Source organism: Loxodonta africana, chromosome 1, assembly GCF_030014295.1.
Source record: "Loxodonta africana isolate mLoxAfr1 chromosome 1, mLoxAfr1.hap2, whole genome shotgun sequence".
Classification (NCBI taxonomy): Eukaryota; Metazoa; Chordata; class Mammalia; order Proboscidea; family Elephantidae; genus Loxodonta; species Loxodonta africana.
The window spans coordinates 188,324,020-188,348,669 of record NC_087342.1 but is presented as its reverse complement, the minus strand read 5'-3'; the positions used below and the strand labels follow the sequence as shown (position 1 = coordinate 188,348,669).

Here is a 24,650-nt window from a genome sequence, read left to right as displayed (position 1 = left end):
TGTTCTTGGGCCAGCCCCCAAGCAGATCATCTTTCCTAAATGCCACCTGGCCCTAAACAGGTGGAGTTCCTCAGCAGAGGTGGAGAGAACCCTTAAGTATCGTGATTTGGAAACGGATAAGGCCAGCAGAAGTTTTGGGAAGACCAAAAAAACCAAACCTTTTGCCATGGAGTTGATTCCGGCTCATAACGACCCTATAGGACCGACCAGTGGATCTCAAATATGTAGTCTCCGGACTAGCAGCATTAGCAGGCCACCTGGGAACTCTAGTTAGAAGTGCAAGTTCTCAGGCCCCACCCAGACCTACTGAATCCGAAACACTGGGAATGGGGCCCAGTAATTTATGTTTTTATGAGTTCTCCAGGTGATACTGAAGTGATATTAATGTTTGAGAACCGCTGCCCCAGTGCTAAGTTTTCTTCAACTGAGCTAGAAGAATGTCTCAGAACAGTGCTTTATACACTCGAGAGATGGAGGGAAATCATAAATGGAGGCTGTCAATTTTACTCTTCCAAGGATTTTTTTTTTTCTTTCAGATACTTGCTAACCAAAAGGTCAGTAGTTCAAATCCACTACCTGCTCCTTGGAAACCCTATGGGGCAGTTTCCTGTGTCGTATAGGGTCGCAATGTGTCAAAATCGAGCCCAACAATGGGTTTTTTGGTTTTGGTTTTCGGATACTTAATCTGACAAGAGAAGCCAAGATCCCCAAACTGCGGTGGGGTTGTGTATTCTGTGTTCCTTCTAGCATTTATAAGGATTCTGAACTCTTCAAGAGCATATAGTTTATATTTGTAGGACATGGAATTCCTTTGGAGTTCCTGAATTACTAATCTCATAAAAGATGTTGTAAAGGGTGTTTGTTTCCCATCACTGCAGACTTAATTTTGTATCCTGTGTAATTTAATGGGAGTGTGTCTTGTCAAAGGGTCTTTGAAATGGGAATCAAGGTGCTTGGCTTTAGTTTCCTGTTTCAGGTCCTGCCAGGGCAGTTCAAGTCCTGCCTCCATTCTAGGACATTTCAAAAGCCTTATGAAAACCAAAAAGAGCCTGCCAATCATGGACAAAATGGTCCTTGGAATATCTCAGCCCAGTACCTCCAGAGCATGGGGGAAAATGGAGCAAGAAAGTAGATGGAGAGCAGGTGAGAAAGAAGAACTTTAAGAACAGGAAAATAACTTGTGAGTTTTAGTCCAAATATTATGAAAGATAGAAAAAGGATAAATTGTAAATAATAGCAGTTTTCACTTATCTTTTTAAAAAAATTATTTTCAATAATGTTTACTGGAATTAAATTGGTTGTGAAAAAGTTCTTCAGGAAGTAAGTCATAAAATAGGATGTACACATTTTGAAACCTAAAATATATTGGCAATCTTAAAAAGATAGTATGTTAAAATTAATGAGTAGAGACATCATTCTCTCTTCTACCCACTCTGCTTTTTTTTTTTTCCTATGTACCCACTCTCTCAGAAACATAAAGTCACAGTGTCTCAACATCTTTGGATATATGACTCTATCCTGGCTATATAATCATAAGTCTGCACAGACATGCATTTTGTGAGGGTGGGGAAGAACACACGTGACAGGGTGGAAGTTTCTGATTACTCACTGGCAGCAGTCAGTGACTGAAGTTCACAAGACAGTTTTTAGCTTAGTTGTATCTCTGAGGTTTTGGAATTTCATAAATGTACTTCCAAGCTGTCACATGGGGTCCTAGGAGTCAAAAATCGACTGGATGAGCCTAACAACAACATCTTCCAGGGTCTGTAGATGAATTGCCTTTGGTCTTGGTAATGTTTCCTCTGCTGTTAACTATGTTAAAAATCAACAAAACGACAAAGACAAGTCAGAAAAGCTAGTGCATTGGAAGATTGCAGCGCAATAGAGAATATGGCTTGAAGAAAATTTGTTTGCAACTATTTTGGAAACATTTAGGAAGCAAAAGTGTCTTTTTTATCTTCCACCACTACGACCCTTTGGAACCCTGGTGACACAGTGGTTAAGAGCTCAGGCTGCTAACCAAAAACGTCAACAGTTCAAATCCAGCTGCTGCTCCTTGAAAACCTATGGAGGCAATTCTGGTCTGTCCAGTAGGGTCACTATGAGTCAGAATCGACTCGAGGACAACAGGTTTTACTGTATCATTAAACCAAACCAGACCAAACCCATTGTCAACACATCGATTCCAACTCATAGCGACCTTATAGGACAGAGCAGACTGCCTCATAGGGTTTCCAAGGAGCACCTAGTACATTCGAACTGCAGAACTTTTGGTTAGCAGCTGTAGCTCTTAACCACTACGCCACCTTTATCATTAGTCTACCCTATAAAACGTAAAATATTATTTGTCTCATTAACTAAGCTGAAGATGAACCCCCACCTCCATCTCCATCCCTGGCCTTGTATGTCTGAGAATGTTGTGTGCTATTGAGTCGATTCTGACTCATAGCCACCCTGTAGGGCAGGGGAGAACTGCCCCTATAGACTTTAAACTTTATAGGAGCCGATCTGATCTGGTTGCCAGGCAGGGTAGGATTACCCAGTAAGCAAGGTAAGCACGGGTTTACTTGTATTTACTTCCTAATCTGTAGAGAACAATTTCACATCTTTGATTTGGTAAAAAAAAAAAAAAAAACAGGTGACAGTGTTCACTACTACTTAGTAAGTATGCACAAGCAAGCCCATGTTTACCTTGCTCACTGGGTCATCTGCCCCTGTCAGGGATTGTAAATTTGAAAAGAGGCTTTGATTCTGTAGGCAAGTGCTGTGGGATTGGGAGAGAGACAGATGCCAGCCATGCCTAGACTCTTTGATGTGGTGGGAAAATGTGAAATTGTTCACTATAGATGATCTGGTAAGATGATCTGGATAACCCACCACTGTCCAGATCTTTTCCCCTTCTGGGCAACTGGTGGGGTCGAACTGCTGACCTTTCTGTTAGCAGCTGAGTTGCTTAACCACCATTGCTCTACCAGGGGTATATTAAGAAATCACCGAGAGTTAAGTAGTCCTCTGCTTTTGGCTCTCAGAACAGCTGGAGCAAGCACTGCATACTGTTTCGTGCTTTACAACGGGGATAGACTCTAGCTTTAGGAATGGTAGTCTTAGGTAGAAAGTCTTGACAGTCATAATTGTACGGTCAAATGTTAAATCCTGTAGCTGCACTTTTGTTTTTTCTTCTCTTATGGTCCATTGAAGTAATTCAGTAGTTAGTTAATAGTATGACTGCAGTGAATTGTGTGAGTTAAAGAAGTTTCCTCATACTTACAAGTTAATTAGACCTTGAAATTACTGAGTTGACAAAAAATGAGTATTGTATATTTGCCCTGAAAATATTTACCTTTGTTTTTTTCCAAGAGGATAACATTTGCTAAGAAATGATTAACAAAAACCAAACCAAAACACTGTTGCCATCAAGTCAATTCTGACTTATAGCCACCCTATAGGACAAAGTAGAACGGCCCCATGAGGTTTCCAAGGAGCAGCTGGTGGATACTAACTGCTGACCTTTTGGTTAGCGGCCGAACACCTAACCACAGTGCCACCAGGGCTCCAAGAAATGATTAGGGAAAATAAAATCTTGCATTTTGTTTCAGAAGAAGAGTTATCTGAAATAAGAATTTTTTGAGAGGAAATGAAGGGTGAGATTGAAGGGTGTGCAGTTGACATCTCAGTGTCATTTGTTATTTGCTAGCCATGAGATCTTGAACACATAAAACTCTCTAATCTTTAGTTTTCTCAAGAGTAAAGTAAAAATAATAATACCCCCCCTTATTTGTATCACGTTGTGAGGTTGAGAAAAATTTATAAGAAGTACTTTGTAAACTATAACCCGTTGCAGTCAAGTTGATTACAAAATATTTGTTCATACAAATTCAAACCCTGGCCAGTTACCAACAATCATTTACTTTGGTCTGGTCAACGCAGTTACAACCACCCCTACCCCCACCCCCACCCCCCTGCCCCCACCCCCACCACCAAGAAAAAAAAAAGAAATTTGAATGTCTTTATGAATATTCTATGTACACTTCATTTTAATGCCTCAATTAACTTAGACCAGCTCAGTTTACCGGCTGGAGACACACCTCCACAATCCAGGATAAAATTCACTCCCTTTTGCTATTCATCTTTCAATTAGGAAATTTTGAATATATATAAATTTTGATTAAATATGAAACTTTCGTATACTGTATTTTTTTTGCAAAGAATGCATGCACTATGCCAGAACTATTTTACTTAATTTCATCATTTCCTCATGTTATATGACATGGGCGTGTTATTTTAAAAAAATGCGGAATATCGTTTTGCTTCTTTAGAGCATCTATTTCTAATGGCTAGACTTCACTTCTGTAGCCCGACCTTCTCTCTATATCAAGGCTTCTTTGGATGCTGACAAAATGACTTTAATCATCACAAATTTTCCATAGACACCTTAGCCAAAAACTGTGACATTTCTACATTTCACTAGACTTCTGCTTATTTTTTAAAATTAGGAGCTGAATCATCCAGTCTTATTTTATGCCATAAGAATGGCTGTTTTACTTAAAACCTTCTATTATACAATTTGCAGCCAGAATAATGATATTAAAAACAACAACGACATTTCACATATGTGTAATATTTTTATTCCAATTTGATATGCATCCCGAAAGAAAGTATAAAATGTATTTACTTCTTTATAAAAAAAAAAAAGTGCTTAAAATTTTAAAGGCGAATTATAAAACATGATGAATTTGCAGATCAAAACTGGACTAGTAGCTTGGAGTGACATGTTTTTAAGTCACTATGTTCCACTTCCACACAAAGGATAACCTAATTAGTGATGCACTTTGCTGTAATAGCAGGATGTCACTGAGACTTGCGTAAACCGAAAAATTGTAGGAAAAGAAAACAGCCCCAGGTCAGGAACCGTACCTTCCTAAGCCTTGTCATAGTGGCGAACAGCAACCACATCACCAAAAGTAAGAGTCTGAAAAATTCAAGGGGAAATAAAATCTTTCTACACAGGAATAGCAGTAGCTGAATTTTTAATAATTATCATATTTATATTTTAAGCATGATGCAAAACTAATAAAATTTACAAATGCCAAAAGCTGCATAACTATTTCTTTGAATCTAAAAAAAGAAGAAACCCATACTTATTGAGAGTATAAAAAAATTATTTAAATATACACGTAAGGGTTCTCATGTAGACGTAGTTCATGTCCAAAGCAAAAATTGAGATTAACAATCTAGATTTATATCAAAAGAATTCCTTTTGCCTTAAATTATGAGGGTAATAGGGATACATTGGGCGTGAGGAATAAACCCATTGCCGTCGAGTCGATTCCGACTCATAGTGACCCTATAGGATGGAGTTGGACTGCCCCATTCAGTTTCCATAGAGTGCCTGGTGGATTCCAACTGCCAACCTTTTGCTTAGCGGTTGTAGCTCTTAACCACTACACCACCAGGGTGTGAGGAATAGCATGTCTAAATCATTTTCTCAGCTATGTACTTTGAAAATGAATGAAATTTCTAATAACTTTTCATAACAGATTTCAATTAATAATCTAGATAAATGTGGAATAAAAACAAAACCAAACCATTGTGCCGTCAAGTCAATTCTGACCCATAGCTACCCTGTGGGTCAGAATAGAACTGCCCCATAGGGTTTCCAAGCAGTGGCTGTGCCTGATGGATTTGAACGGCTGACCTCTTGGTTAGCAGCCGTAGCTCCTGGAAAACTCATTTGGATTAGTGGTATATGGAATGGCTTGTTCTAAAATTAACAAGTAAAGGTAAATGTGAAGCTATTCTCATTGCCTTGGCTGTCATGTTTTAGCCTGTGTGAACCTAGGTGGTTAAGTTGGTATAATGTAGAACACAGGCTCTATCACTCTGATGTCAAATCCAACTTGAAGAATGACTATAAAACCACTTTACAAAATGTAGGGTTTTTTTTAAGGGCAATATTTTCATGTATTGGTGCTATTTTCAAGAGTGTAATGTGCTCATTGTTTTAATTTCCTTGTACGAATTTGATTTTGCCAGAATTATAGTCACACGTGCCAGAGTTGAGCTATTTGTTACCCATATTCAGGAAAAATTGAGATAGAAACACAGAAACAGGCTTACTCTTTTATAAATGAATCCTCCTTTTTAATTATCAGTATAGAAAAATGTGGGCAAATATCTTCTAACATGAAAGGAAAACTGTCCCTCTGCTCCCAATCCCCAATTTCATACTTGAAAAGAAGTATAAATATGTAAGCCATGAGTCAGAATCGACTCAACAGCAACAGGTGTTTTGGTTTTATATCTCAATGTCGGAGTCCCGGTGCAGTGGTTAAAGTGCTCAGCTGGCAAACGAAAAGACTGGCAGTTTAAACCCATCAGCCACTCCAAGGGAGAAAGATTTGGCAGTCTGCTTCTGTAAAGATTTACAGCCTTGGAAATCCCATGGGGCAGTCCTGTAGGGTTGCTATGAGTGGGAATAGACTGGACGGCAGTGGGTTTGGTTTTTTTGTGTATCTCCTTGTAGAACGGCTCTGACTGCAGTAGTCAAGGGGTGAAAAAGGAAACAGTTTTCTTAAATAACAAAACAAAAATTTCTTTCTGGTATTATCTTAGAAGGAATGCATAAAGCAATCCTAAAAAATGAATTCATCTATTTCACTATATCAGTGTCATCAAAATGCCATTAAAAAAAAATGTCTCTGGGAGAGGCTAGATCAAGGCATAACATTTTTTCCTATTTGTAATGCTACTCCTGTTTCTTATTAGGGAAATTGTTTTCTAATTACTTTTTGTTTATAATTTTTGCTTGCCTACCCAGTATTGAAGGAGTCCTGATGGCACAGTGGTTAAGCGCTCAGGTGCTAACTGAAAGGTCAGTGGTTTGAAACCTACCAGTGGCTTCCATGAAGAAAGACCTGGTGACCTGCTCCCATAAAGATTGCAGTCTAAGAAATCCTATGGGGCAGTTCTACCTTATCCTATACTATAACTGTGAGTCGAAATTGACTCAACGGCATACAACAACAACGACACCCAGTGTCGGATGTATATCTTTAAAAGGCATCTTATGCATAGAAAAAAGACTGGAAGGAAATACCATTAAATTGGTTCTCTCTGATGAGGGATTACAGAAAAATTTTTTGATCTTCTTTATAATACTTTTGTGTTACATTCTAAATTTTCTGCACTGAACTTGTACAACCTTTATCAATTAAAATATAAAATATTTAAGGATCTCTTATTATTTATTACAGGAGCTGTAATTTTTTTCCTGATACTAAATAAGCTTCATGCTCTTATAACATCAATCATCTTTATATATTTTCATGATTATTGATTTTAGATTTAGATTTCATTGAGTCAGAATCAACAGCATATAAAAACACAAATCCTTCCAAAAAAAATTTTTTTTTGACACCCAGTGTTAGAACAATCAACTGCGACTTTTTTATCTTTTAAATACACTAGTTAGAATTCTTCTCTCTTTCTACAGTTGAAGCAGAACCAAGGAAATAATTAGCTAGGAACTTTTTATTTATCATCTTTTACACATGGTTAAAGGCCCTTGCTAGAGATAATAATGTTATTAAGAAAGGGAGGGAGAAAGGAAGGGAAGGAGGGAGGCAGACGGATAGGTGAGAGGGCGTGGAAAGAAGGGAAGAAAGGAGAATTGTCATTACTCACCATGACCATTTTGCCATCCTTAATTTCTCTTACAAAATTTGTTTCTTTGCCATCCCATTTCTGTACATGAACGAGTTTGTCTCCATCCAGAGTTATAACAGACTGAGATCAATAACAAAATGCAGAACATGGCAAGAAGTGCAAGTCAGATTCCTGACACCCAAATCAAATAACTAGTCATTTTTTCTTGTAAGAGTTGTATAATTGATAAACCATCATAAGCTAATTATGGTATTAGTACCATTTCCTCTGTTGCTCTAGATTCACTATTATATAAACTCTAATTATTGATAGTTAGATTGAAATGTATACATCTTGATGCAAAAATTTCCTGTGTTAGAAATAAAAATCCTGAATCGAATTAATATGCTGCTTTCTGGCTAGTCACCATTCTGGTCTAAAAAAGCCTTAAAATAAAGCAAGTTATTTATTGAGTTGATCTGAGGCTCTCAGACATATTAAACAAAGTCTAATCTTCCTTTCAAATGAACAGTATTAAATGCTTTCTGAAATACAGATTTGATATAAAATGTGAAAAACATATGGTAAGAGACAAATGGATTCAAGATTTGAGCTATAGCAAGTACTCATTGTTCAGAACGTTTGTGCATTAGACTGCTGTGTTAATCTTGATTTCCTCTTCCCTGAATTGAAATGATGGCATTCTCTACTCGCCATCATCTACAAAAAGAAACACAGAGAATTTCTTTCATTCTCTCCTCCTCACCCCTACCCGAGAGAACAAGTGTCTACTTACCTTACAGTTTCTGTCATCTGCAGTTGTTTCATCAAACTCTTCTCCCAGATGGAAACTAATCTCCGTGTTTTTGAATGTGCTTTGAGTCCTGATCACCACTTTGTCCCCCTCCTGACTGATGATCACGGTTGGTTTAGTCACGTTCCCCACCTGCCTAACTGCAAAGCCCACACCTAGAACAGCAAAGGGAAGCAATACAGTCAGCTGCAACTTCCACAATAGCTCACAAAGCAGGGACCTGCTTCCAGATTGTGGAATGGAGGTTCTCAAATGTAAGTTTCATTAGGACATGATTTGTACACTAATCATACAATACAACTACTGAGCACAAATAATAAGAGGACACTGGAGAAAAAACAAAGACGACACAGAAGCCTCACATCCTCCACAGAATATCAAATGGTCTGTTATTTGGCCCTGGCCAAGAAAGCAGGCAAAAGTCACATTGAAAGTCCAGCGTAGCTTCCAATTATGGCAATATTATCTGTCTTTTTCTGTTGCTAATTGGATGGGTAACAAAAAGAATCCTGCAGGTATCTGAAGCTGCAAGAGGAGAACAGTATTTCTTATTTTTACCTACCGAGAGCCTTCATGTACTCATCAAAGTTTTGACTGTCTGTCAGCTTCCAGGTAGCACAGAAAGCCTCCACCATTCTTGCCCTTTCCCCCTTTTAGCTTCGAGAAAGGATAAGAAACAGGAGCGAGGATCTTCTGCTCTTAGTGCCACTGCAACTCAGATGACCCCTTTGCACCTCAGCTGCAGTTCTTGCCTTTTTATTTGAAAAAGAAGTGGGCAAAGGGCCAAGGATTTGAATTGCAAACCCACCGATCCTAGTGCCTCTCTTTCCAGGAGGCTGTCACAGTGAGAGGGGATGGGAAGGAGGGCTCGAGTGAGGATCCAATCCTCTTTGTGATTGGCTCAGGCCACTGGGTCAGCGGAGTAGGTCGAGTTCATCCCAACCCTCACACAGCAGACCTTAAGCCTGAGAAAACTCTGCAGGAATTCAATGGGGGTTGGAGGCAGGGAACAGGGAAAAGAGAGAGGGTCTTTCAGATGCAAGCTCAAGAACTTGGCAAAGGCAGTTTCAGACTGTGAAGAAAGAAAAAAGATACACAATAGGACATTCAGATTGATTTCCGTTAACGGCAAAGCTGGTTACAAATGAGGAACCCTTTAAAGAAAATCACTGAAATGCCAGACTTTTCAGACAAAGGAGCCTGAACAGTGTCTTTTATTTTGTCTCATGTTTACAGGGAGAGCAAAACACAAGCTAAAATATGCCAAAATGGGGAAAAAGAGAGAAAGCAGGGAGGTGTTAATGCCTTCCTTAAATTGTACTGTTCTAAGGCTACTCTGGTCCCTTTTCCAATACAAATTGAGTGAATTTAAAGATCCTATTGTCCTCTCCTAGAATGTGAGAAGCAGGATGAAACGGAAAAGAGACCTAAGGAAGAGTATGATTAGTATCCACTGATGACAAATAGAATTAAAGAAAAGACTGTTCTTTCTTTTTCCCCCTTCTTCAACAGATTATAGAACCCATGTGGGAAAAGTAAACAAATGATAATTTAGTAAGACTTTAAATGACCTGCAGAAACCCTGTGGGACAGTTCTGCTCTGTCCTATAGGGTTGCTATGAGTTGGAACCGACTAGATGGCAGTGGGCTAAATGACCTGCGATATAGGACCTTTTAGTTTTCTGACCACCACTCATCTGTCAGTTTGTCATACTGTGGTGACTTGTGTGTTGTTGTGATACTGAAAGCTATGTGACCAGTATTTCAAACACCAGCAGGGTTTCAGCAGCGCATCCAGAATAAGACGGACTAGAAGGAAGGACCTTAAATCTACTTCTAAAAGAATGGCCAGTGAAAACCATATGAATTGCAGTGGGACATTGTCTGATATAGTGCCAGAAGACAAGCCCCTCAGGTGTGAAGGCACTCAAAATACTACTAAGGAAGAGCTGCCTCTTCCAGATAAAGTCGACCTTAAAGATGGGAGTGGAGTCAAGCTTTTGGGACCTTAATTTGCTGACGTGGCACGACTCAAAATGAGAAGAACCAGACGCAAACATCCGTTGATAATAGGAACGTGGAATTTCTGAGAATGAAGCTAGAAAAATTAGAAGTTGTCAAAAATGAAATGGGACACTGAAAGATCAGTATCCTAGGTATTCGTAAGTTGAAATGGACTGGTATTTGGCCATTTTGGATATGACAATTATATGAGCTACCATGCTGGGAATAACAAAGAGAAACCATATCACATTCATTCTCAAAAAGAACATTTCAAGATCTATCACTGTCAGTGATAGGATAACATCCATATGCCTACAAGGGACAGCAGTTAATATGACTATTACTCAATGTTATATACCAACCACTAATGCCAAAGATGAAGAAATTGAAGATTTTTTACCAACGTCTACAGCTCTGAAATTGATCAAACATGCAATCAAGATGCAATGATAATTACTGGTGATTGGAATATGAAAGTTGCAGACAAACAAGAAGGATCAGTAGTTGCGAAATATGGCCTCAGTGATAGAAATGTTGCTGAAGACCGCATGATGCAATTTTGCAAGACCAATTACCTATTTATTGGATATACCTTTTTTCAACAACGTAACAACTGTACACATGGACCTTGCCAAATGGAATACACAGGAATCAAATCAACTACATTGTAGAAAGAGGCAACGGAAAAGCTCAATATCATTCATTAGTCAAAACAAGGCTGAGGGCTGAGTGTGGAACAGACCATCAATTGCTAATATGCGAGTGCAAGTTGAAGCTGAAGGAAATTAAAACAAGTTCATGACAGTCAAAGTATGACCCTGAGTATACCTCACCTGAATTTAGAGATCATTTCAAGAAGAGATTTGATGCAGTGGACACTAATGACCAAAGACCAGACAAGTTGTGGAATGACATCAAGGATGTCATACATGAAGAAAGCAAGAGGTCGTTAAAAAGGCAGGAAAGAAAGAGACAATCAAAATGGGTGTCAGAAGACACTGTGAAACTTGCTCTTGAACGTAGAGTAGCTAAAGTAAACGGAAGAAATGATGAAGTAAAAGAGCTGAACAGAAGATTCGAAAGGTTGGCTCAAGAAGACAAAGTATAATGAAATGTGCAAAGATCTGCAGCTAGAAAACCAAGAGGGAAGACCGTCCTCAGCATTTCTGAAGCTGAAAGAAATGAAGAAAAAATTTGAGCCTTGAGTTGAGATATAAAGGAGTCTATGGGCAAAATATTGAATGATGCAGGAAGCATCAAACGAAGATGGAAGGAATACACAGGGTCACTGTACCAAAAAGAATTGGCCGACATTCAACCATTTCAGGAGACAGCATATGATCAAGAACCGATGGTACTGAGGGAAGAAGTCCAACTTGCACTGAAAGCATTGGTGAAAAACAAGCTTCAGAAATTGACAGAATAGCAATTAAGATATTTTGTAAACAGAAACAATGCTAGAAGTGCTCCCTTGTCTATGCCAAGAAATTTGGAAGGCAGCAACCTGACCAATCGACTGGAAGAAATTCATATTTATGCCCATTCCAAAGAAAGATGATCCAACAGAATGTGGAAATTATCTAGCAATATCATTAATATCACACACAAGTAAATTTTTGCTGAACATAATAAAAAAATGATTTCCACAGCACATCGACAGGAAAATGCCAGAAATTCAAGCCGGTTTTAGAAGAGGACACAGAATGAGTGATATCGTTGCTAGTATCAGATAGATACTGACTGAAAGCAGAGAATACCAGAAAGATGTTTACCTGTGTTTTATTGATTATGCAAAGGCATTCGACTGTGTGGATCAAAACAAATTATGGATGACATTGTGGAGAATGGGAATTCAAGAACACTTAATTGTGCTCTTGAGGAACCTGTACGTAGACCAAGAGGCAGTTGTCCAAAAAGAACAAGGGGATACTGTGTGGTTTAAAAACTGAGAAGGTGTTTATCAGGGTTTGTATCCTTTCATCATACTTATTCAGTCTGTATGCTGAGCAAATAATCTGAGAAGCAAAGTGGACTATATGAAGAAGAACATGGTATCAGGATTGGAGGAAGACTCATCAATAACCTTTGATATGCAGATAATAAAACCTTGCTTGCCAAAAGCAAAGAGGACTTGAAGAACTTACTGATGAAGATCAAAGACTACAGTCTTCAGTATGGATTACACCTCAATATAAAAAAACAAAAATCCTTACAAATGGACAAATAAGCAACATCATGATAAGTGGAAAAAAGTTTGAAGTGGTCAAGAATTTCATTTTACTTGAATCTACAATCAACATCCATGGAAACAGCAGTCAGGAAATCCAACAACGTATTGCCTTGGTATTATCTTAAAAGGAATGCATAAAGCAATCCTAAAAAATGAATTCATCTACGTCACTATATCAATGTCATCAAAATGCCATGGAAACAGCAGTCAGGAAATCCAACAACATATTGCCTTGAGCAAATTTGCCGCAAACAGCTTCTTTAAAGAGTTAAAAAGCAAAGATGTCACTTTGAGGACTAAGGTGCGACTGAACCAAGCTATGGTATTTTCAGTTACCTCATATGAATGCCGAGGCTGGGCAATGAATAAGGTAGACCAAAGAAGAATTAATGCATTTAAACTATAGCATTGGTGAAGAGTATTGAATATACCATGGACTGCGAAAGGAAGGAACAAATCTGTCTTGGAAGAAGTACAGCCAGAATGCTCCTTAGTAGAGAGGATGGAGAGATTTTATCTCACAGTCTCGGACACATTATTAGGCAGGACGAGTCCCTGAAGAAGGACATCATGCTTGTTAAAGTCAGGGAAAAAGAGGAAGACCCTCTGCGAGATGGATATGTATATATCTGTGTGTGTGTATGTACATATATATATATATGGAAACCCTGGTGGTGTAGTGGTTAAGTGCTAGGGCTGCTAACCAAAAGTTCCGCAGTCGGAATCTGCCAGGTGCTCCTTGGAAACTCTATGGGGCAGTTCTACTCTGTCCTACAGGGTCGCCATGAGTCGGAATCGACTCGACGGCACTGGTTTTTTTTTTTTTTTATATATATGTATATATATGAGGGAAACCCTGGTGGCGTAGTGGTTAAGTGCTATGGCTGCTAACCAAAGGGTCGGCAGTTCGAATCTGCCAGGCACTCCTTGGAAACTCTATGGGGCAGTTCTACTCTGTCCTGTAGGGCCGTTATGAGTCGGAATCGACTCGACAGCACAGGGTTTTATATATATATATATGCCACCAGGGTTTCCAAGATATATATATATAGTCACATCTACATAATGCAATCTCCATACACGTTGGGATTTAAGGATGGGGGGAAGGCGAGAATTTGAGAAACAGTGGGAATCAGAAAAGCTTTGGCTTCAGTTTGTTCTGTGCCACATTGCCTCAGGTTACCCTAAAAATGGCAAAATACCCAAAGGGATCTAAGGAAGATATTTTAAGGAAGACTTTGATACTTACCTTCTCCCAGAATTCTTCCTGCTTTCCTAGTACAGAGCCATGTAAAGCACATCTCTTGCCTTTCTTAGGGACTGAACAGAGGGATCTGACTCTGTGATCCCAGCTCTTCTCTCCCCGAATCAAATCCTTTGTTAACATCTACCCACTGCATTCCAGTTTCTGTCTCTATCAGATACAGCAAATAAGGTTCAGAATGCATCTTATTCAAGTGCCAGCTCCATGATTTTACTTTTGCATCTTAAAGGTACCTCGAAGGTGCTTGTTTCCCAGGAAGTACAAATGTTCACTCTCTTCCACCCAACTACAGAAGCCAAAAATCTTAGAGTCACTATTAACACTTCACCCTCTGAAATCAAATTCGATGTCCAGGCATATCTATTTTACCTCTTGAATATTGCTCCAGTTTGTCATTCTCCCTCAGTTCCATGACCACCATCTTAATTCAAGCAACCACTGTCTTTTACTCATTCTATGGCAATGGCCTCTTGACTGTTGTTCCTGTATCTACTCATGGTCTCCTCCAGTTTTTCACTGCACTGGAGCCTGAGTCACTTTTTAAAATGCAAATCTGTACCACTTCCCTCGTGACTAATGATGCTGAGCATCTTTTCCCATGCTTCACAGCTTTCTGAGTATCCTCTTTGATAAAACCATCGTTCAAATCTTGAGCCCGTTTTTTATTGGGTTTTTTGTTTCATTTCTGAAATGTAAGAGCCCTTTATATATTCTTTGTAAAAGTCTTTGTTGGGTATGTGTTTTGAAAATAATTTCCTCCTTTTCATTTTTTTTTCATTTTCCTGATTGTAGTATTAGGTTGGGACCCTTGTGCCAGAGTGATTAAGAGTTTGGCTGCTAACCAAAGCTCAGCAATTCAAATCCACCAGCTGCTCCTTGGAAACCCTTGGAGCAGTTCTTCACTGTCCTACAGAGTCACTATAGGGTCGCTATGAGTCAGAATCGACTGGGAGGCAACAGGTTTGGGTTTATTTTTGGTTAGTAATAGTTTAATTGGAGTGTCAAAGTTTATCAAATTTGCACCTGCAGACTTGTATAATCGACAAATTGGTAACAAATATGTGCAATTGATTTATGTCAATTATACTACAGTAAAACTGTAAAAAAAAAAATGTAAATCTGATCTTGACCCTTTCCCTCCCAAAACCTATCAAATGGCTTCCTCCTGATCTCAGGTTAAAGACCAAAATTCTTAACATTGTCTATATCAGGCCTTGAGGGTAGGGACCATGTATTAGGCACCATTATCTTAGCTCTTTATACATCATGGGCCCTGAAATATTTGTCCATACCCATTTATTTCTTTCACTCTCTTGTTAAGATATGAGCTGGTTATCCATTTATTATAATGTAAAAGACATATTCCTGTAATTCTGACTCTTCTTCACCCTATAAAAACATAAAAGCCCAGCAAATTAGAGGCATTTTTTAAATTTTAGTAATAGAAAAGAATATTGTTATGAATATGTCTGTAGTAGAAAATTTAGGAAAAGTCATTAGACTATGTTGTAATTCCTTGAACTGATACATTTAACCTTAGGCTAATTATTAATAGCAGTTAAACTTATTCTGAATGTAATGTATCTATACCTAAGAATGATTGCTTTCAATTAATAACTTATTTACTCTGATTATTGAGGGTTTTTACAGCAGAGAAAGTATAAGAATAAGAAAGAGACTGTTGTGCTAAGGAGGATTCAACAAATAAATACTTCTCCCAAGGTTCCTAAACCTGGGAGCTTTTTATGATTTTCTTATGGTTTTTATAAAACAAACACAGTCATAGGCTTAAAAAGGGAAAGGTTGTGACAGATTTATCCCGCTCTCAGCAGTACTATCTTTATGCATTAATAAATGGCAGTAAGGACTTGAAGGGTCCATTATAAAGGCTTTGTTTGTTTTTTTGTTTAATAGCGAAATTGAAGGAACAAAGGAAGAAGCATTACTTTGGGGTATGTTGGTAAAACTCCATGTGGGGCCTAAATCTCTTGAAACTTATTTTATAAAATTTTTTCTTTCTTAAGGAAACAGAAGTTATTCATTTTTTGACATTGCTTTCTTTATGGAGCCCTGGTGGTAGAGTGGTTAAGCGTTGGGCTGCTAACCAAAAGATCAACAGTTCAAATCTACCAGCTGTTCCTTGGCAATCCTATAAGGCAGCTCTACTCCATCTTATAGGGTCGCTATGAGTCAGAATTGACTTGATGGCAGTGGGTTTGGTTTTTGGGTTGGTCAAGGTAAGTCCACAAAGGTCAAGGCATTATTTGCTGTAAGAGACATTACTTAATCAAGGCTCTTTTTGTTCCCAAAGTACACAAAAGAAGATTGTTGCTGTTGTCGTTGGAGATCTCTCCCCATGATAGGTAGTAGTAAGATCAGACAACCTCCTTTGCTGGAACAGGGGTACAGAAATTCCCTAGGGGCGCAGCTGTCTGTCACTTACATGTCTTCCATTAGTCCGTTAAAATCATCAACCAGCTCTACCAGCTCTGAACACCAGGAGTAATGAAGACTCCAACCTTCAAGCAAGGGTAATCAAGATGGGTAATGGAATTTGTTGAGAGAAAAAAGGAAAGAGGAAAAAGACTGTGAATTATCTGTCCCCTTGGTATTCTGAATTTTTTTTTATCTTGTCACAGTTTAAAATGTGGTCTAAACCAAAGAGGAGATGCATCTCCAAGTGTAGCACATTCTTGAAGCATTTTGTTTTCCTTTTGGAGGATGAAAAGTTAATAAAATCATGAGATGTGACTATGTTTCCAATGCGTTTCTTATTTCTTTTCTGTTTTCTTCCATTTTCCTCCTTTAATGTCAGTATTCCATTCTCCTTTGGGTTGGATTCCATTCTCCATATTTTTTTTTTTTTGGTATGAGATGTGGTGGAAGTCTTTGGCCTGCTCTTTGATCTGACAAAGTGACTGTGGAAAAAATCCAAGTATTCCAGGTTTGTCATGAGAGAGCTCTGGGACCTCCCTCCTCAGGTCATTTAGATGCCACAACTCTGCCAAAAAACTCTACCCTCCAACCCCCTAGTTAATTTCTACTTGTCTTTTAGAGTTTGGCTTAAATGTTATTTCCATGGGCAAGAGTCTATCAGAATCCCTGTTGTGTTGCCCTATAGTTTTGTCTTTTTACACATATTTTAATTAAATATTTATATAATCAATTGTTCATTACCTTTCTCCTCCATAAGAACACAAGCTCCTTGAAGTGCCTATTTTATTCTTCATTGTGCTCTATCCACATTGTCTACCACAGTCTCAAAGTCCACAATGTACACTCAACTAATGTTGAATGCATGAATGAATATAGACAGCGGACACAGAGAATCGGAGAAACTCAAAAAATAATGCAAACGATTGCTCATATCATCTTTTCCAAGTTTCTACCTAAACTTTGCCTCTCTTTGCCCTCTATATAGTCCCCAAAGAAGATCTAAGCCCCTTCCTTGTTCCTGTCTTGTTAATGTTTGAGAGAAAATTAGGACTTTTTTTTTCTTGAAGTAAAAGCCCACAGAACAGGTAGAGAGAGCATTTATATTCATGATGGGTTTATTAAATAGAAGAATAGGAAAGTTTTGTGCCATGCCGTATATGGAAGCCTGGTTCCAATGTTGTTGTTGTTGTTAGGTGCCTCCAGTCGGTTCTGACTCATAGCAACCCTTTGTACAACAGAACCAAACACTGGCTGTCCCTGTGCCATCCTCACAATTGTTGCTGTACTTGAGCCCATTGTTGCAGCCACTGTGTCAATCCATCTTCTTGAGGATCTTCCTCTTTTTCACTGACCCTGTACCAAATATATGTCCTACTGTAGGTTCCAATGAGTATGCATATAAATTGTCCTTTCAATGGGTCCTCTGGTATGCTTGTTAGGGGTTATTACCCTTTGTAAACTGAAAAATTAGAAGAGTGTTTTTGTTCATATAATCCTTAAAGATCTTTGTTGTTTACTCCACGTGTGAAATACCAACTTAAGCTTTGAATAATGATTAACAGACAGGTAGCTATAAAACCCACTGCCATCGAGTTGATTCTGACTCATAGTGACCCTGTAGAACAGAGGAGACCTGCCCCAAAATGTTTCCAAGGAGCAGCTGGTAGATTCAAACTGCTGAACTTTTGGTTAGCCGTCGGGTAGCTATAAAAAAAAAAAAAATAGCTGTAGAAGGAGGGTATTAGTCTGGGCTCAGTTGAAGACTAATGAAGCCGCTCTAGCTGTTTTTATCAAAAAAGGTGCTAAATATAGAGAATTAGTTGCTTACAGAACTATTGGAAGGGTTAAAGTAGCTGATTTTAGGCTGAGCTGAACTTCCCAGAATACTTCAAAAATACCACCACAGAAACTTGCTGGCTAAGGAAAGAGTTATCTCCGCTATAAACAGGAAGCTAGGGAATCAGGAAGCTGCCTTTCCACTAGGAATACCCTGTCTTAGCTATGATTCACAAATGAGGGAGCTTCACCTAGAACTATTGAGTCCAGGTTTCTGCCACATGGGCCTGATCTCAACAGCAAAATGGATGTCTTAGGTGCATTCTGTCTCATCACTTAACTCAGTTTTGAATTCAGATTTTACACAAGCATGTCGGATTGGCAGAACCTAAATTGTATCCTGAACCCTAGGTGTAGGAGAGTTTGGGAAATGTTTTTACTGGCTCCCACCTCGGCAGAGCGAAGAGGATCACAAAAGGTGGTGGGATCAGAGATTAAGTGAGCCAGTCTGCCACACACCGCATTCACCACACAGAGAAAATTGGGTATGTTTTTAATGTGCTTGTTAACAAAAAAACAAGGGAGGAAAAAAAAAAAAAGAGAGAGAGAGATCTTACACTTCTGGAAATATCCTGGAGTAGTAGTTCCCAAAACTGGGTGATCATTAGAATCACGGGGAGATTTATAAAAATCCAGATTCAGAATTACCCAGAGAAGTTGTGATACAGGTGTTCTGGGGTAAAGCTAAACTTTGACTGAAAAACAAAATCTCAAGTTGTAATCTCACATATGCTAATGAATTTAATCCTTTATGATATCTAAAATGAATAGTATATTCTAGACTGTTGAAATCATCCTAGTAAATTTGGATTCTATTCTTTTTTTTTTCAATACTGAGTCAAAGTAGGACAGTGAGACCTTCAATGCTGCTAGCTCCTTGACCCTACCAGTGATTCCAGAAAGTGTGTGTGACTTATGGCAAGAGTGCCCTTGCATTAAATCTAAGAGTCATATGATGTTCAACAAAGAAGAAGTGTGACCAATATTTATCCTAAGGAGGAAGCATGTTAACATTTAGAACTGTGTTGCAACAGAGCTTTTCCCCAAACATAATGCAGATTTCCAGGATCCACAAAGTTTAGTCAGCTCTGTATCGATTTATGTGGGAGCACTTCTGAGGACAGCATGAAGTAGTGCCCCAAAAGTGCATCTGTTCCACTTGGACCTTCAGATGAATAAAATATTTTCATACTCATTTTACAGAAGAAACAGAATCCTTAAATAGATACTTCCCAATTGAATTTTAAGTCTTTGCAACCCATGACTTTCAAGACTATTTGTTGGAACAGCTATTGATGTAATTTGATCAGTAACATAATTGGAAATCATAAATAAGTCATTGAAACTTTTGCTACTATTCACTCAATAGCTGATTGAAACTATAGTATTATAAGACTGTCCTTGAACACAAGTGGCATAAAATTGAAATACAATTAAATTCAAGTATTCATTTATATTTTTAAATTTCAAAAGCAAGTTTTTAACAGAAAATATCAGTTGAAACCATTGCTATGATTACATAATTTTTGTTATTCTTTTTAAGCACCCAGAAATAAATGTTTTTGCTCAGAAATTTGGTGAAAAGTGAGGCTCCGTTTTGAAGTTTGTTAAGACAATGTCAGCATTTCACTAGTTTTCTTTCCATACATTTGGAAATTTTTATGTTATCTGAAAGTAACATTTGCAGGCATAAATAAATTGAGGAATCTGCTGAAAAATTGTAGTAAAGATGTTTCTGGAATAGGCATTAGTAGATAGATCAACATGCTATACTACTGGGATATAATGAATGAAAATAGAACCCAAGCTCTCTAATTATAGCAATATTTTTGAATTAAATATAATTCAAACATATAAATATAAAAAATTAAAGAAAAATCAAATAATCAGAGAGAAAGATGTATAAAAAATCGGAAGTATGGCTGATCATAGTCTTTTCCATTGTAACACTTAGATGCCAAATAATTACAGAACAATGTTACAGAGTTTTAGAAAAAGAGCTGTGGCTCAATATTATTTTTTCATTATTTGTGATGTTAAAAGAGATTCTCTCTTTTTTTCAACAGATATTCTCATTATGTTTTCAGTTGTTATTGGTCTGCAGGAAGAGAATACATTAGCCAATGGACTTGAAAACCAAATATTTACTCAAAATTATATTTCTCTTGTAAGTTAGTAAACTCTGGTTGGATACATCAGTCTTGACAGCCTAGTTGGCTTATGTCTGCCCTTGAGACAAGATCAAGGTTTGCTGTTAAACCCTGTTTCAAAATACTTAGGATCAAGTCTAGATTCTGAACAACAGCAAACACTTTAAGGCAAAGATTTTCAACTCATACGGAACATCCACAGGTCTATCCCTTTCCAGAGGGGAGGGCCTTAGGTGCAAATGGAAAGTATATGTTTTGTTTGAGAAACCACATTCCAAATTGTCATTGTTTTGATTAATAACATCAATGTGGAAAACATGAAGTTTTTACCAAAAACATGATGGGTCATAAAAGATTGGAGTGGTCTTCAAGACTTCTTGGAGATCCTCTTGGAGAACATAATCACTCTCTCTCTTTGAACATCATCTTTTCAAAACTTTAATACATCAGAATTGGGTTGAAATCTATGAATTTATTCAGAAAAGACTGACACCGTCGTTATATTTAGTCTTCCATTTTAGAGGCCATGTGGTTTTAGCTCCATTTATTGAAAAGTTTGAGACTTCTTTCAGTAATATGTTTACTTGCTGCATGTAAGTTAAGTCTGTCTTCTCAGACCTTTTACTGTTTTCTAGATAGCCTTGGGTTTCAAAAATAATTAAAACCAAAATAAAATGAAGTAAATCTCCACAACCCAGAGAATAGCATTTTTAACCCTAAATTTGTTCAAATCCAGTACTTAGATGAATTAATGTAATAATTTTTGACTGTCCTATATTAAAATCTTATTGTGAGAAGATTTTCTTGTTTTGACTATGAAAAGAATCAAAACATAGAGTCTCTTCCATTGGTTAGCTGTACAGTTTTAGATAAATTATTTCACCATTTTAACCTAAATTTCTTAGTCTGAATCATCTCTTAGTTCCTTCTTTCTCTAATGTCCTAGGATTCTTTGGTACTTCTACATTATATTGGTTCGTTTTCAAATTTAAGTTTATCAAAATCCTATCAGTGAAGTTAAGAGATCTTTACCTATATATGTCAACATTCACCTTGTAGGAAAACATTATCTCATATCTCATGAAGCAATCACCTACACACATTCGTGATTCTAATTCAGGACAAACAAAATGATTCCACTGACATAAAACTGTGAGGTAAAAAATATTTTTATTTTTTTGGTGAGGACAGAAACAGGGAAGAGAAAAACAACTAAATAGTTACGTTTGAGTTGTTTAGGTAAATACAGACAACATTAGGTAAATACAGACAACATTAGCAACAATAAAAAAAAATCACATAAATCTTTCTCCAAAATGCGTTTTAAAATCTGATGATTTAGTTAATGAGGAACTCTATACTAACCATTTGCAAAACTACAAAAACAATTATTTTAATTTATTATAGTGATTTAGCCTCAATTCATCATTTTCTTTCGAGTATTTATGTCTAACAAGGTACCCCAAATCAACATGAAAGAAAATGCTCAGCAAACACTCAATTTATTATTCCAATCAATTTCAAAGCAAGTAGTACTTTGAGAAAGAGACCTTTATAGATTCTTTACTCAAAAAACTCCATTTTCTCTTTTCTTGCATTTTGTACTTTTCATTACATCCGTTTTGGCCACTATGATATAACTGTGTTATTTAAATAAAATCAGTTCAATATGATATCATAACAAATTGAGGTCTTTACTATTTTCAAAAAAGAGCCACTCATAAGAGACTAACCCAAAATAACCCAGTGCCGTCATAAGAGACTAGTTGTTAAATTTACCAGTTGAATAATTAATGCAAATTCTCCCCAGCCATGTTTTTCATAGTCAAAATTAAATGAAAATTCTGGAGAATATTGCCTTTTTGAGGCAAAAGTCCAATTTTACCTGAAATAGTTGGGTATTTGAAACTACATTTTAAATACTTGGATTATAAAGTAAAGGTCTCAATTTCATTTTACATTTGTATATTGGCTTTGAGTGTTTACATCTTCTTGAAACCTAATTAAAAAAAAAGTTGCTGTTGAGTCGATTCTGACTCATAGAGAGCCTATAGGACAGAGCAGAACTGCTCCACAGGGCTGCCAAGAAGTGCCTGGTGGATTCAAACAGCCAACGTTTTGGACCTAACTGGTAGATTAAAGCCGAATTTTTTGGACGTTATTTTTTTTAATATCCAGAAATTTAGAATTTCCTAAGCAGGATAAGCACAAACACAATTACACACACATACACCATGCCAAGAAAAAACCACACTAGTTGCTGTTGAGTCGATTCCGACTCATAGTGACCCTATAGGACAGAGTAGAACTGCCCCACAGAGTTTCCAAGGAGCGCCAGGTGGATTTGAACTGCCAACCTTTTGGTTAGTAGCTGTAGTTCTTAACCACTATGCCACTAGGGTTTCCATTTACCACACCAAGGATATCATAAATATATTGTTGAAAATCAGTAATAAGGGAAAAACAAATCTTAACCGCCCCCCTAAAAAAAATTGTCTAGGGAAAAAAAAAGATTAAAAAAAATGTTACCCTACTTTCTCACTAGAAACAAGGGAATCAAGAAGACACTGGAACAGCAGCTTTACAGTGTTGAAGAATGATACAAATTCAACCTACAATTTTACACCCAGTGAAGATATCTTTTAAAAGTGAAGGCAAAATAATTATAAGTCAAACAAAATCTGAGAAAATTTATCACCCACAGATCTGAAGTACAAAAAATGTTAAAGATAATGTTTTTGGCTTAAGGAAAATGATACCAAATAAAAATTTGAGTCTACACACAAAAAAATCAAGTGCTAATAATGGTAAATATGTGGATCAATACAAAAGACTTTCTTCCTATTTTTAAATGTATTTTAAAGATAATTGCCTATTTGAAGTAAAAATCACAATGAATTGTTGGGTTTATAACATAAGTAGAAGTAAAACATATGACAAAAATAATTCAAAGGAAGTTGAGAAAATGGAATACTATTTTAAGTTTCTCATATTATGTGTGAGATGATATAATTATTTGAAGGTTGGCTATAAGTTAAAAATTCATATTGCAAACCAAAAAGCAACCACTAAAAAATAAACAAAGAAATAGAGCTAATAAGCCAAAAGTGATGATAAAATGGAATACTAAAAAAAAAAAAAAAAAATCCAAAAGAAAGCAGGAGTAGAGAAAAGAAAAGGAACAGATGGAATGAATAAAAACAAAGAGCAAAATCATAGAGTTTCAAAACAAAAATAAGTCCCAAGTACTATAAGGTATATGAGCATATATACTATACACTATCGGTTTTGGGGATCTATAACTAAATAAATAAATAAAATCAAACCCATTGCCCTCGAGTTGATCCCGACTCATAGCGACCCTATAGGACAGAGTAGAACTGCCCCATAGAGTTTCCAAGGAGTGCCTGATGGATTCAAACTGCGGACTTTTTGGTGAGCAGCCATAGGACTTAACCACTATCCCACCAGGGATTCCATATGCTACCTATAAGCATATCTATAAAAAGCTACACTAGATGTAAAGTCACATGTTAAAAGCAAAAGGATGAAAAAATATATCATGCAAATCCTAATCATAAAAGAGCTGAAGTGGTTATATTATTATGAGACAAAGTAGCCTTCAGAACAAGGAACATTACCAGAGATAAAAATGGACATATTACCATGATAAAAGAGCCAATAACTCAATTGCTATTTCATGCCAGGGGGCATGAGGCAACTTTTTGCAGTGACTTCAATATCCTCCACCTTGATTGGTTTGTTGAGTACTTGGGTACGTACACTTGTCAAAATTATCAAACTGTACACTTAAAATGGGTGCATTTATTGTATATAAATTATATCTGAATAAAGTTTGATTAGTAAGGGGGCTAATAGTATTATAGCATTCAGAACATGGACTCTTTGGCCAGACCTCCTAGAGCTACTCCTTACCATATGTAAAATTAGCTAAATTACTTCTCTGTGCCTCATTTTCTCTTTAAAGTGGGCATTACTGTAGTAGTTAGAGGGTTGTTGTATGGAGTAAATGAGTTAATAGAAGTAAAGTGCTTAAAAAAAAAAAGTGCTTAGAATAATGTAAATACTCGGTAGATGTTAACCACGATGATCTCCTCTGCTTAATCCTGATTACTGCTGAATGCCTCTATCTGCAACATTGTTTTCATGCTTAGAAAAAAAGGAAGAGGAGAAGGAGGAGGAAATAGCACTTTACAGGAAATCAGTCTTTAACCCAGTTATTATCCAGAATTAATTTGCAGGTCTAGTTTT

At 37.2% G+C, this 24,650-nt stretch overlaps 1 protein-coding gene across 10 annotated transcripts in view; it reads right to left on the bottom strand.

The window, feature by feature from the left end:
* Positions 1-4,475: 4,475 nt before the first annotated feature.
* FABP7 (fatty acid binding protein 7) overlaps positions 4,476-24,650 on the bottom strand; it is a 183,500-nt gene continuing 163,325 nt past the window's right edge. For 4 of the 10 annotated variants that reach the window (XM_064290382.1, XM_064290385.1, XM_064290383.1 and 1 more), the window contains 3 exons: positions 8,441-8,613; positions 7,684-7,785; positions 4,491-4,969 (listed from right to left, as the gene is read on the bottom strand). In XM_064290382.1, coding sequence (XP_064146452.1) covers positions 4,919-4,969; positions 7,684-7,785; positions 8,441-8,613 — 326 coding nt within the window. In that variant the 3' untranslated portion in view covers positions 4,491-4,918. Of the gene's footprint in view, positions 4,970-7,683; positions 7,786-8,440; positions 8,614-9,020; positions 9,192-24,650 lie in introns of those variants that run through there. The other 6 variants (XM_064290389.1, XM_064290393.1, XM_003404241.4 and 3 more) reach the window with 5 other exon arrangements.